This window comes from Carcharhinus amblyrhynchos, chromosome 9, assembly GCF_965287045.1.
Source record: "Carcharhinus amblyrhynchos chromosome 9, sCarAmb.v2.hapA, whole genome shotgun sequence".
Taxonomy (NCBI): Eukaryota; Metazoa; Chordata; class Chondrichthyes; order Carcharhiniformes; family Carcharhinidae; genus Carcharhinus; species Carcharhinus amblyrhynchos.
In genome coordinates, this window is record NC_137332.1 from 60,349,768 (window position 1) to 60,363,605 (window position 13,838).

General features: G+C 41.4%; 1 protein-coding gene across 4 annotated transcripts in view; it reads right to left on the bottom strand.

The window, feature by feature from the left end:
• Positions 1-1,647: 1,647 nt before the first annotated feature.
• LOC145347864 (putative oxidoreductase ZK1290.5) overlaps positions 1,648-13,838 on the bottom strand; it is a 118,874-nt gene continuing 106,683 nt past the window's right edge. Inside the window, exons 8-9 of one of the 4 annotated variants that reach the window (XR_013887863.1) lie at positions 5,565-5,673; positions 2,371-2,456 (exon numbers count right to left, since the gene is read on the bottom strand). Coding sequence is in view for 1 of the 4 variants with exons in the window: in XM_080195800.1 (XP_080051926.1) it covers positions 2,322-2,456 (135 nt within the window). In the remaining 3 variants the exon portion in view is untranslated. Of the gene's footprint in view, positions 2,457-5,564; positions 5,674-11,437; positions 12,327-13,838 lie in introns of those variants that run through there. The other 3 variants (XM_080195800.1, XM_080195802.1, XM_080195801.1) reach the window with 3 other exon arrangements.

Genomic DNA, 13,838 nt, shown 5'->3' on the forward strand with positions numbered 1-13,838 from the left:
TAGGATTGAAACATTCATTTTATTCTGATTAAGTATCTTCATGTAAGTTACAGTCAGTGCCTTTATCAAACACCTCAGATCAAGTTTGGCAAATGTGAGAAGTACAGTAAAGCTCCTTACAGTGCAACTTAATTGGAAACTCAGATGCATCTCTACGAATGAATTGTGTTGTACCAAAATTTTCACTTCCTGTATCAAGCACTGGATCCTGGTATTAGAAAGGGTAAATATTCTAATAAAGAACAATTTAGATTTATTGTAGCAATCCCTAAAACACAACTGTGTGCATGAAATTCAACTTTTAGTGCAGATAAATGCAGCTTTTGAGCAATATTCAACGCACCTGGAAGAGTAGAGCTCATTTTAAACTGCTAAGGATTCTGAAGTTTCTCAACACATTTATATTTACTACCTTTACAAATGCAATCCATTCACTTAAAGTTCAAAGATAAGGGAAAAATAATCGCTTGGAGGGACTTTGATGAGTGATTCCACCCGAGATGTGAAACCATCAATTTCAGATTGCAGACAAGATGTGTGAGGCTGGCACAAGACAGATCAATGTGACATATCATGACAACCGATCTCCTGGCAGGAGTAACTACTATCAGTAGTAGCAACCATTTCAGGTGCTGAATCACCAATCTTGCAGTTGCAGCTTTTGTCTTGATCCCTAACTCTGAAAGCTGTACATAACTCATTCTAGTGCTGTGTAAAAATGGTGCTTAGCAGACACTGCAAAGAAAATGTGGGAAGTAATATTTGAGCATTCAGCGATCAGCAGGACTCCGCTTTCAGGGACATGAGCCTACACCTCTGTTAACCAGCTTTGCAGACAAGAATAATTTGACTGTTGCTACTTCCATGGGTAGACTTGTGAGCTTCTCCAGATGTCACAGCTGAGAGCAGGATACCAGTATAAAGGTCATGTGGGCATCAATTCTACAATCCATCATAACCTGGTACATAGAAGAGGCAGCTAATACTGAAAGAAATAGAATCTCATGTTGTTTGCTGTAAGGACAGCATTGGTCCAGCTGTCGAGACTATTTGTCATTGCAGGATACAGATGTCACTTAGACTGATGCTTTGCTGTTGTATTTTAGTATCACATGAATCTAATGTTGTCAGTTTCTAAAATTTAAACCTAATATGAAAGTCTGGTTTTTAAAACATTTCCCCCCCTCCACTGTTTACTTGGTGATGTACTCATAGCCATGTATACCAGTGCATCACAAAAATATAGATGTTTATCTTCAAGGTTTGTGGAATAGAGATGGGAGTAATTATTACTACAAAAGCAACTGTTATAATTTAGACAAGATTATCACACTTTTCAGCTTTTTAATGTAACCCAAGGAAAGGCAATTAAATGTACAGCTCATAAAACTGTTCAACAATTATACCATATTTTGATTTTTGTGGCTCCACAATACACTAGTGAGATAACTAATGAATTTCAATAGCAAGAAAAGACATTAAAATCCAAGCTAAATTCCCACCCCTATTCTCCTTCCCTAAAAGTTTTGGATTTTGGAAAAGGTGACTATCTGAATTGTTCAATGGCTCTTTCGCCATATTCAGGTATTCATTAAAAAATTAGTATAACCCATTTGATAACAGATGCAACTATTCTACAGTTTAGTTAAGTAAAACATTTTAATTAAATATAAACATTTACAATTCAAGTAATTAATCCAGGATTTTGTTACAGGCACACTGGTTTTTGACATGACTTGTTCAAGTACATTCAATGATGATTAGGAAACACTCTCAGACTTGCCTCAGAGTCATGTCCCTGAAACATTTAAACATTCTGCACTCTGCTGCATAGTTTGGCTCTCAGAATGTCAGGTTAACATTTATTTAAAATGATCATGGGTCTCCTATTTCACTTTTAATTTCTCAAAAGACTATTCCATGGGTTTGGGATAAATGCTGCAATTATTCTTTGCTTGTACTGGGTTTTGCACATGTAACTAAAAATAAGATGAAATGAAGCAGCAAGTAGAAAGAAATCACATGCTGATATTGCACTGAGTGTCTGAAATGCAATAATCTTCAATTCTCAATGTTAAAAAGTAAAATGAAAGGTGTGGATTAGTTAAGATTTAGGTTTAAATTAGAAATTGCTTGATATTAGGGTGAAGACACAAAGCTGACTCTCACATGACTTTCCTGGAGCGCTCCATCATTGGGAAAGATAAAACAAATCAACTGTGATAGTGAATTACAACAAAGAAAATAGACATCCTCAATAATGTGTCAATGTTTTTAGCCAATACATTGTAAACATAGTCAGAAACAGTGTCTCAAAGCACTTAGTGGACAACAGTCAGTTCTGATTGGAACTCCTGTTCCTTCCATAGAGGATAATGCAGTGTAATCAGTTTCTTTGTATTCTTCAGTGAGTTTAGAAATATCATGTCTTCTTTGCCAAGTGAAAAATCAAAGACCTGTAAAACAAAACACAGCCATGTGTACCGCAGTACCATAAAAATACAGCGCTACCCTGAAGCTTTGCGGAATAGCATCGTGTGAGGTGGGAACAGTTATAACAAAGGCAACTGTTATGATTTAGTCAGGTTATTACACTTTTCAGCTTTCTAATGTAACCCAAGGAAAGACAATTAAACTTAGAGCTCATAAATTGTTCCACAATTATACTATATTTAGAATTTTGTGGCGCCACAAAATCAGAGTTTTAAAAAGTAATAAAGCTATTTCATTTCACATGAGCTTTGCTTTAGTCAGCCTCAAAACATACTCTATGCATGTCACACTGACTTCTTCTGCATTTTACCCTCAGAATAATATATCCTGCAGATGTGTTTCTATGAAAACTATTCCATAAAGATTGGTTGAAATGCTTGAATTAATTCTGTAGTGTCTGGAGTGGCTCCGTCCATCATTATTTTTCCTGCAAATATCATCTACATGAGGAATCCTTAGCTTCATAGAAGTTACTGGCCGAAGAAAGAATATTCACATATGGCATTGTCAGCAAACAAATCTGGCACAGTTCAATCTAGGTTAGGAAGAATGGAACTGTAATTGTATCTAAAATTAAATTAGCCCAAATAATAAAACTCGGACAATTAAATAAACCACAAATAAATGCAGTACTTATGGAATCTAATGAGCAGACAGTAAATTCAAGTTACAACTCCAATGACCTAATTCTCCTGTCTCAGCTTAGCCATGATGTGGAGATGCCGGCATTGGACTGGGGTAAGCACAGTAAGAAGTCTCATAACACCAAGTTAAAGTCTAACAGGTTTATTTGGTAGCACAAGTGTTCGGAGTGTAGCTCCTTCTTCAGGTTACTGAGGAGTTGTGTTCACAAACAGCATATATAGACACAAACTCAATTTACAAAATAATGGTTGGAATTCGAGTCTTTACAGGCAATCAAGTCTTAAAGGTACAGACAATGTGAGTGGAGAGAGGGTTAAGCACGGATTAAAGAGATATGCATTGTCTCCAGTCAGGAAAAATTAATGAGATTTTGCAAACCCAGACAAGTTGTGGGAGTTACAGATAGTGTGACATGAAGCCAAGATCCCAGTTGAGGCTGTCCTCATGTGAGGAACTTGGCTCTCAGTTTTTGCTCAGCAATTCTGCATTGTCAACACATGACCACGCAGAATCACTGAGCAGAAACTGACAGCCAAGTTCTACACACATGAGGATGGCCTCAACCAGAGTCTTGGATTCATGTCACACTATCTGTGTAACCCTCACGACTTGCCTGGGTTTGCAAAATCTCACTAACTAAACTGGCTGCAGCAATGCATATCTCTTTAACCTGTGCTTAACCCTCTCTCCACTCACACTGTCTGTACCTTTAAGATTTGATTACCTGTAAAGACTCGAATTCCAACTAATGTCTTGCAAATTGAGTTTGTGTCTTTATATGCCCTGTTTGTGAACACAACTCCTCACTCACCTGAAGAAGGACTGACACTCTCAAAGCTTGTGCTATCAAATAAACCTGTTGGACTTTAACCTGGTGTTATGAAACTTTTTCAGTTTAGATGCATATTAAGAATGGTCACAAGTGTGGTGTCTTTGGCACTATGGGAGTGATGGGAGAAAATTGCAAGCTTAACTTTTGTTTAAATTACCTGCATTTCTTGTTTAAAACACATCAATGCATAGTTTCTTGAGCAATCAGTAATATATTTATTAATACTCCATGGAGGTTTTACTTGTTAATTTCAGATCATCTCTATGGGGTGTCAATAACCAGTGATCTCAGCTTTTTAGCCAGTAAACATTACAATTGTACTTTGTATTAAGATTTGTAACAGTGCTATCATTTGGGTATCCACAGACTAGGAGACCAAGATCTCAGGTTAATGAATTTACGTGAGGAGTCATGAAGTTAATTAATAGACTGTTTTGACAAAAGGGTCCTGCATTGTTACATACTCATTTATTCACTACAGTTTTACAATACCTTCTTTACTACAGCTAGATTTTTAAATTGTAATTTTACTACCTGGATATAGATGATTGCCGTACTTGTACTACGTATTCTGCAAACTTTTTTTTGAAAGGTTAGCTGATATTGAAATCCTTTAGTTCAGCATCAGGTATTGATGATGATTTAAAATAAATAGTATTTGTTATCAAGTTTAAATGTTCCTGCTTTAAACTGTTCAGAACCGTAGGTAAATTGATGACATATCTAATCTGAAAGAGGACTGGTATTATGTGCAAGATGTACTTTGGACAATTGTGTATGCCAGGGTAAAGGGAACTAAAACATGTTTTCAAAATAGGCCAAATGTATCTCTTGGGTCAGATTTATTAAGCTAAATATGAAGCTTAAATTTGTGTGAAAACTTGATCATGTTTTAGATTGAGAATTTTTATCAGAATATCTGATGAAGACTGTCAATTTGAAACAGACAGTCAACAATGCAAAAAAGTCTATTTAAGGAGACAGTCTACTCAAGGTCATCTCACTAATGCACTCATGCTTCCACCTTAGCATTTAACTGCATTTTGTCTGCTACATTGTTATCACAGAAAGTGGATACATGTGTAAATGATTTACATCTTTTCAGGGCAAAAAGAAATGCAGCCTTGCCAACATTTAACACATCCTGACAAATAAGTAAAATAACTTATTTAAATATGAATTCAAGAAAATACATTCTTGATTTAATCCATTTTAAATTTACTGTTCACCAACTTAAATTTATATTCTTATATCTAACTTCCTTGGCTTACTTGAAAGTCACAGATACAAGGGAGTCCTCCTGCCTGGTCAGCTTTTATCCCTCAATCAACATCACCGTAAATACATTTTCTGATCATCTACCTTGTTGCTGTTTGTGGTATCTTGCTGTGTGCAAATTTACCACTATCTTTCTCTACATTATGACAGTGACTATGCTTCAAAAGTAATTAAATGGTTCTGATGTGCTTTGGAATCTGTTCAGGTTGTTAAATGTCTTATGTAAAAGCAGGTTCTTTATTTGCATACATTCTACACTTGTACAATGAGGGTAAGACCACACCTGGAGTTGTGTGCACAGTTCTGGTCTCCTTACCTAAGGAAGGATATTGTTGCCTTAGAGGGGGTGCAATGAAGATTCACTAGATTTCTGGGATAGGAAGGTATCTCACAAGGAGAAATAGAATGGGCAAGGCCTATAGTCTCTGAAACATAGAAGAATAAGAAGTGAAACATACATAATACTTAGAAGATCCTACGAGGTCAATGCTGAAAAACTGTTTCCTCTGGCTAGAGAATCTAGAATTACGGTCATGGACTCAGGATAAGAAGTTGGCCATTTAGCATGGAGATGAGAAGAAATTTCTTCACTTAAAGGGTTGTGAATCTTCAAGGTTGTCTACTGCAGTTACTATGCATGCACTTGATGAATATATTCAAGACAGAGGTGGATAGGTTTTTGTGCATTAATCAGATTCAAGGAATACAGGTATAAGATGGGTAAGTAGAGTTGATGAAAAAGTACGTGATCTTACTGAATGGTGGAACAGGTTCGATGGGACTTACAGCCTAAATCCTATTTCTTATATTTTATGCAAGGAATGTGCAATAGTCTATTCCCTTACTAGTTAAATTATCGTTAGACAGATCTGAATGGGAATAGTCTCCCTCCTAATATTCAACTGGGACTAATGATCAATACAAAAGGCATAGAATGGCAACATACAAACACAAAATGCACAGTGGTGCCAACGGGAGGGGACCAAGTGGCAGCAAATAAACAAAATATTGCAAAACTACACCAATATGAGGGGGAAAAATAAAAACTCACAAAAACAAATGATATAATGTGGTTTTACCTAATAAAGGGGGCGAAACAGATCAGTACAGATTCAGAGGAAGGACAGAGAGAGCAAATCAACACAGTGACGCGAAGTGTGGCTGTACAGTATACAGCACAGTACAATAACTTCATCAATTGTATAACTGTATAAGTTACAGAGCAGCAAGCACAGCTGCACCCTGCAGTGCAGACTGGCATTTCACCAGTTTACGAGGTGTACCTGGCTATGGCATATTTCTTCAGGATTAAATTTCACTAATTCCAACCTTAAACTTACTATCTAATGCAAATAGAATGTTATACTTCCTTGCAATTTTTCTTGGTTAAAAAAATACAGAAGGCCTGATGGAGACCTTAGTTCCGGTGGTTAGTGTATTATTTACTTTGTAGCAAACATTGAAGTACAATTTATGCCCAGTACTGGGAGGTACACATATTTTCACAGTGGGTCTCTCTCTTTTTTGTACATTAAAAAAACATGTTCCCTTCCACTTTCTTCTTTCTCAATGTCACAAACCATCACAAAATGGCATATTCCACGTTCAGCTCTCACTGGAGCTGGTCTGAATCTGTCCCTGGGATGTGTGGGACCCATGAACTTTCCATATGAGATTATATCTAACTTCTGGGCACGTTCTCCCGTGATGGTTTGGCTAAGGACACCAGGCATCCATTTGTGTGGTGTGATGGATAATGGATTCACATACTATTGCTGTACTACAGAGCAATGAGCAATGGTACTGCCGCTCTGCTGTTGTACCATGAGTTTTCTCTTCTACTCTGCATTGATGTAAGAAACAACAATAGAAGCAATGCATCACATGGAACCGAGTGTAGGGTGTCGAAATTTGCTGATGACACCAAGATTGGGGGAACGGCAAATTGTGCGGAGGGTGTGGAGAGTCTGTAGAAGGATCTAGATAGGCTGGGCGAATGGGCCAGGAAATGGCAAATGGAATTTAATGTTGGCAAGTGTGAGGTGGTCCACTCTGGTAGGAAGAATGGTAGGAAGGACTATTACTTACGTGGCGAAAAACTGCAGCAGGCGACGGTGCAGAGGGACCTCGGGGTCCTTGTGCATGAGTCGCAAAAACCCAGCTTGCAGGTGCAGCAGGTGGTCAGGAAGGCGAATGGGATGCTGGCCTTCATAGCGAGGGGGATTGAATGTAAAAGTAGGGAGGTCTTGCTGCAGCTGTATAGGGCATTGGTGAGGCCGCAGCTGGAGTACTGTGTGCAGTTTTGGGCGCCGCACCTGCGCAAAGATATTTTGGCCTTGGAGGGAGTGCAGAGGAGGTTTACTAGGCTGATACCGGAGTTGAGGGGGTTGAGCTATGAGGAGAGGCTGAATAAACTAGGCTTGTACTCGTTGGAGTTTAGAAGAATGAGGGGAGATCTCATTGAGACGTATAAGATGATGAATGGGATGGATAGGATAGAGGTGGAGAGACTTTTCCCGCTCAAAAAAGACAGTAGGACTAGGGGGCACAGCCTCAAGATAAAGGGGGGGGTGGTTTAGAACAGAGTTGAGGAGGAACTTCTTCACTCAAAGGGTGGTGAATCTCTGGAATACTCTGCCCGTTGAAGTGGTGGAGGCTGCCTCGCTAAATATTTTTAAGACGCGGGTTGATGGGTTTTTGATAAGAGAGGGGATTAAGGGTTATGGGGAGAGGGCGGGAATGTGGAACTGAGCCACGACAGATCAGCCATGATCTTACTGAATGGCGGGGCAGGCTCGAGGGGCTAGATGGCCTACTCCTGCTCCTATTTCTTATGTTCTTATTAGAATAATTCCGTGGGAGAAGCTGTCTGTCTCTGCTGCAGTTGTTTTGATGTGGAGATGCCGGCGTTGGACTGGGGTAAACACAGTAAGAATTCTCACAACACCAGGTTGAAGTCCAACAGGTTTACTTGGTAGCAAAATCCATTAGCTTTTGGAGCACTGCCCCTTCGTCAGTTGAGTGGGAGTTCTATTCATAAACAGGGCGTATAAAGACACAAACTCAATTTACAAAATAATGATTGGAATGCAAGTCTTTACAGGTAATTAAGTCTTAAAATTACAGACAATGTGAGTGGAGAGAGCGTTAAGCACAGCTTAAAGAGATATGTATTTTCTCCAGCCAGGACAGTTCGTGAGATTTTGCAAGCCCAGGCAAGTCATTATAAGGGTTACAGATAGTGTGACATGAACCCAAGATCCTGGTTGAGGCCATCCTCATGTGTGCGGATCTTGGCTATCAGGCTCTCCTCTGCACTGTCATGTGTCGTGGGGCCGCCTTGGAGAACACTTACACAAAGATCAGAGGCCGAATGTCCATGACCGCTGAAGTGTTTTCCAACAGGAAGAGACCAGTCTTGCCTGGTGACTGTTGAACGGTGTTCAGTCATCCGTTGTCGTAGCATCTGCGTGGTCTCCCCAGTGTGCCATGCCTTGGGACATCCTTTACTGCAATGTATCAGGTAGACAACGTTGGCTGAATTACAAGAGTATGTACCGTGTGCCTGGTGGATGGTGTTCTCACGTGAGATGATGGCATCCATGTTGATGATCCAGCATGTCTCGCAGAGGTTGCTATGGCAGGGTTGTGTGGTGTCATGGTCACTGTTCTCCTGAAGGCTGGGTAGTTTGCTGTGGACAATGGTCTGTTTGAGGTTGTGCAGTTGTTTGAAGACAAGAAGTGGGGGTGTGGGGATAGCCCTTGCGAGATGTTTGTCTTCAACAATGACATGTTGAGAGCTCCAGAGAAGATGTCATAGCTTTCCACTCTTGGGAAATACTGGACAGCGAAGGGTACTCTGTCCACCATGTCCCATGTTTGTCTTCTGAGGTCGTCAGTGCAGTTTTTCGCTATGATGCATTGGAACAGTTGATCGATGAATTGAGCGCCATATCCTGTTCTTTTGAGGGCATCTTTCAGCATCTGGAGATGTCTGTTGTGATTCTCCTCATCTGAGCAGATTCTGTGTATACAGAGGACTTGTCCATAGGGGATGGCTTCTTTAATGTGTTTAGGGTGGAAGCTGGAAAAGTGGAGCATCTTGAGGTTATCTGTGGGCTTGCAGCACAGTGAAGTGCTGAGGTGACTGGCCTTGATGGAGATGCATGTGTCCAAGAATGCAACTGATTCCGGAGAGTAGTCCATGGTGGGATGGAACCTGTTGATGTCATCATATAGTTGTTTCAGGGATTGTTCACGATGAGTCCAAAGGAAAAAAATGTCATTGATGTATCTAGTGTATAGCATCGGCTGAAGGTCCTGTATGGTGAAGAGGTCTTGTTCGAATTTGTACATGAAGATATTGGCATATTGAGGTGCGAATTTGGTCCCCATGGCTGTTCCGTGTGTCTAGATGAAGAACTGGTTGTCGAAGGTGAAGACATTGTGGTCCAGGATGAAACGGATGAGTTGTAAAATTACATCTGGAAACTGGCAGTTGTCGGCGTTGAGTACTGAGGCAGCAATGCCATCGTCGTGGGGGATGCTGGTGTAGAGTGCCGAGACATCCATTGTGACGAGGAGTGTTCCTGCTCCATGTGTGCTGGGTTTCTGTAGGAAGTTGATAGTGTTGCGACAAAAGCTGGGGGTTCTTGTACAATAGGTTTCAGGATGCCCTCGACATAGCTGGAGAGGTTCTTGCACAGGGTCCCATTGCCCGATACGATGGAACAGCCGGGTATGTTTTCCTTGTGCATCTTCGGGAGGCAGTAGAGATCTCCAACATGGGGAGTATGTGGGATAAGAACACGGAGGGTACTCTGAAGGTCCAGATCAAAGGTCGTCATCAGTCTGTTGAGTTGACGGGTGTGTTCTTTGGTCGGATCTGCGGATAACTGTCTGTCGTGCTCCCCGTTGTTCAGTTGTTGGTACACTTCTTTGCAGTAATCCGTTCTGTTCAGTATGACGATGGCCCTCCTTTGTCTGCTGGTTTGATGACAATGTTGCGGTTGTCTTGACAGCGCGGATGGCGTTGCGTTGTGCTTGGGTGATGTTCGGGACTGTCCTGTGAGTGCGGCTGATGAATCTGGTGTTAACATCCAGTACATCCCCGGAGTGGAGAAGCTACCACATCTTCTTCAGAGCCTTCAACGTATCATTGATGAAGACAAACATCTCACCAAAGCCATCCCCAGACCCCCACTTTTTGCCTTCAAATAACTGCACAATCTCAAACAGACCATCGACGGCAGCAAACTACCCAGCCTTCAGGAGAACAGTGACCATGACACCACATAACCCCGCCACAGCAACGTCTGCAAGACATGCCAGATCATCGACACGGTGCCATCATCTCACGTGAGAACACCATCCACCAGGTACAAGGTACATACTCCTGCAACTCGGCCAACATTGTCTACCTGATACACTGCAGAAAAGGATGTCCTGAGGCATGGTACATTGGGGATACTATGCAGACGCTATGATAACAGATGAATGAACACCGCTTGACAATCACCAAGATTGTTTTCTTCCTGTTGGTGAACACTTCAGTGGTCATGGGCATTAGGCCTCTGATCTTCGGGTAAGCGTTCTCCAAGGCAGCCTTCACAACAAACAACAACGCAGAGTTGCGGAACAGAGACTTTTAGCCAGATTCTGCACACATGACGACAGCCTCAACTGGGATCTTGGGTTCATGTCACATTATCTATAACCCCCATAATGACTTGCCTGGGCTTGCAAGGTGTCACTAACTGTCCTGTCTGGAGACAATACACATCTCTTTAACCTGTGCTTAACACTCTCTCCACTCACATTGTCTGTACCTTTAAGGCTTGATTACCTGTAAAGACTTGCATTACAATCATTATTTTGTAAATTGAATTTGTGTCTTTATATGTCCTGTTTGTGAATAGAACTCCCACTCACCTGACAAAGGGGCTGCGCTCTGAAAGCTAGCCGGTTTTGCTACCAAATAAACCTGTTGGACTTTAACCTGGTGTTGTGGTAATTGTTTTTTGGCAGCTTGTGCCTTAGCAGGTGTGTGAACTTTGTTTTCTTTTGTTACACTCCGGGTGTGGCTTCTTTCACTATTGTCCTAGTTATGATACAGGATACCAATAGTCATCTGAGTGATTGCAGACTTTGTACTGCACAATGGAATAAACAATGAATCAAGACAAGATGTAATTTAAAAAGTAATATCTTTAGATGTGTGGTTTACACATTATTATCTTAACAAAAGTACATCAAACAGCAGAGAATGCTAGTATCAGTTTGTATAAATTTGTAAAGTTATTACATGCAGCTAATGGATAAGGAAGTAGCATCTATGGGTGCATGAATAAAAAATACAATTAAAGAGCAGTGGTTTCAATGTGAAACTCATTTTAGAGATCCTGTATATGCAGACAGCAACATAACACTTTTGAAGATGATCTCACTTAAAAAGTGGCAGAGAAGTTTTTCATATTTAATTTCTTAATATTCAAAATTGGAAAAATGATTTAAGTTGCATCTTCAAAGAGGTTTCAGGATGTTTCTGATATAGACTGTTGACTGTTTGAAAGATATTACTGCGTTTTCAGTCTCACTCAACTGCATTTTTTTTAACCATTGGCTCTTTGATCAAGTGATTAATCAGCAGAAGCAAATATAGGTCAGTAGAAAAACTGCCTGCAGAAACATTTATAATTCCAAATGGGAATTCCCAAGTAATCCCTAAAATATCAGATAAGGAAAAGGACCTAATAAAATGAATTTGTAAACTACAGATAAGGACAATCTGAGAAGTTCCAGAACATTAGTAAGCGAAGCTTCCTCTGAGAAAAATGAGGACTTGGTCTGTTTTAAAAGGATGTGATTGCACGAGTGGGATGTGATTGCATGAGTGTATACACCACCGCCCCCCCCTCTTCTTCCTGTACAGTTGTCACTAAGATATGAACTTTCTGCTGCTGAGAACCATTGGAGGGATTTGCTCAGGGCATTTGGAAATTCTGTTCTTCAGCCAGCTGCTTGGAATATTGCAATTGTTCAATGAGCTTCCCTTTGACATTCTTGCCCTCACTGCATCCTGCAATCCAAAACAGAATGTTCCTCCATCAAGCTCAGCTTAAAATATCCCCAGTCCAGTGCAGCTTCATATCGAAGAATCATAGAGGACTACATCACAAGTACAAAACAAAGAACAAAGAACAACCCAGCACGGGAAACAGGCCCTTCGGCCCAACGAGCCCGCGCCGCTGCATCTTCCCACACCTACCCCGCCCTGCATGTATGCGAGTGGAACCTCTAACTTAGCCAGATTCAGGGGAGAATAGTGTCAATTTGGTAAACCAATCAGCCTAAGAGCACATCTTTGGGGTGTGGGAGGAAACCGGAGCACCCGGAGGAAACCCACGCAACCACAGGGAGAATGCGCAAACTCCCACAGACACAGGCCCAAATCCATGTATCTGCACAGCTAGCAGTGATAGTCACTGAGCTGTTGCGGCGCCCGTCTACCGGTCCAGGATCAAGCACACACACCGACACGAAGTACTAGGCCACTCCCGGAACCTCCAAGAGCAGCCCACGCACGACCCACCGTGTGCATGCCCCTCGTTTGACAACAAGGTGGACCGACACCTGTGGAATAAAAAGACAAAAACGTTAACATGTAAGTCTGCATTTCCGGTGTCTCCCGAGGCTCTGACCCTATTTAATACCCCCCACTGTAACCCTCCATCCTTGTCTCGCTCATGTGTCTATCTAAGTAAACCTTAAACAAGTCCAACGTGCCTGCCTCCACCACCCTACTTGGTAGCGCGTTCCATATCCCCACAACCCTCTGCGTGAAGAACCTTCCTCTCATATCCAAATTATACTTCTCCCCCCTCACCCTTAAATCATGACCTCTCATAATTGTACCCAATCTAGGGAGCAGCCTATCACTATTGACTCTACCTATTCCCTTCAGTATCTTATATACCTCTATCATGTCTCCCCTTAATCTCCGTCTTTCCAAGGAGAAAAGTTCCAGTTTCTCCAACCTTTCCTCGTAACTCAGTCCTTCCATGCCAGGCAACATCCTGGTAAACCTCCTCTGCACCCTCTCCAGAGTCTCCACGTCCTTCCGGTAGTAAGGTGACCAGAACTGGACGCAGTACTCCAAATGCGGTCTAACCAACGTTCTGTGCAACTGAAGCATTAGACGGCAGCTCCTATACTCTATACCCCTTCCTATAAAGGCTAGCATTCCATAAGCTTTCCTCACAACCTTCTCTACTTGTGTCGCAACCTTCATAGACTTGTGAACCTGCACTCCCAGGTCCCTCTGTATTTCTATACTCCTAATCGGTCTATCTTTTATCACGTAACTCCTCTCTGCATTATTCCTTCCAAAATGCATCACCTCGCATTTGTCAGGATTAAATTCCATCTGCCACCTATCTGCCCAATGCACCAACCTATCTATATACTGCTGTATCACCTGACATTCCACCTCAGTATCCGCCAACCCTGCCATCTTGGTGTCATCCGCAAACTTGCTGATCACACCACGTACGCTCTCTTCCAAGTCATTTATGTAAACTACAAAGAGGAG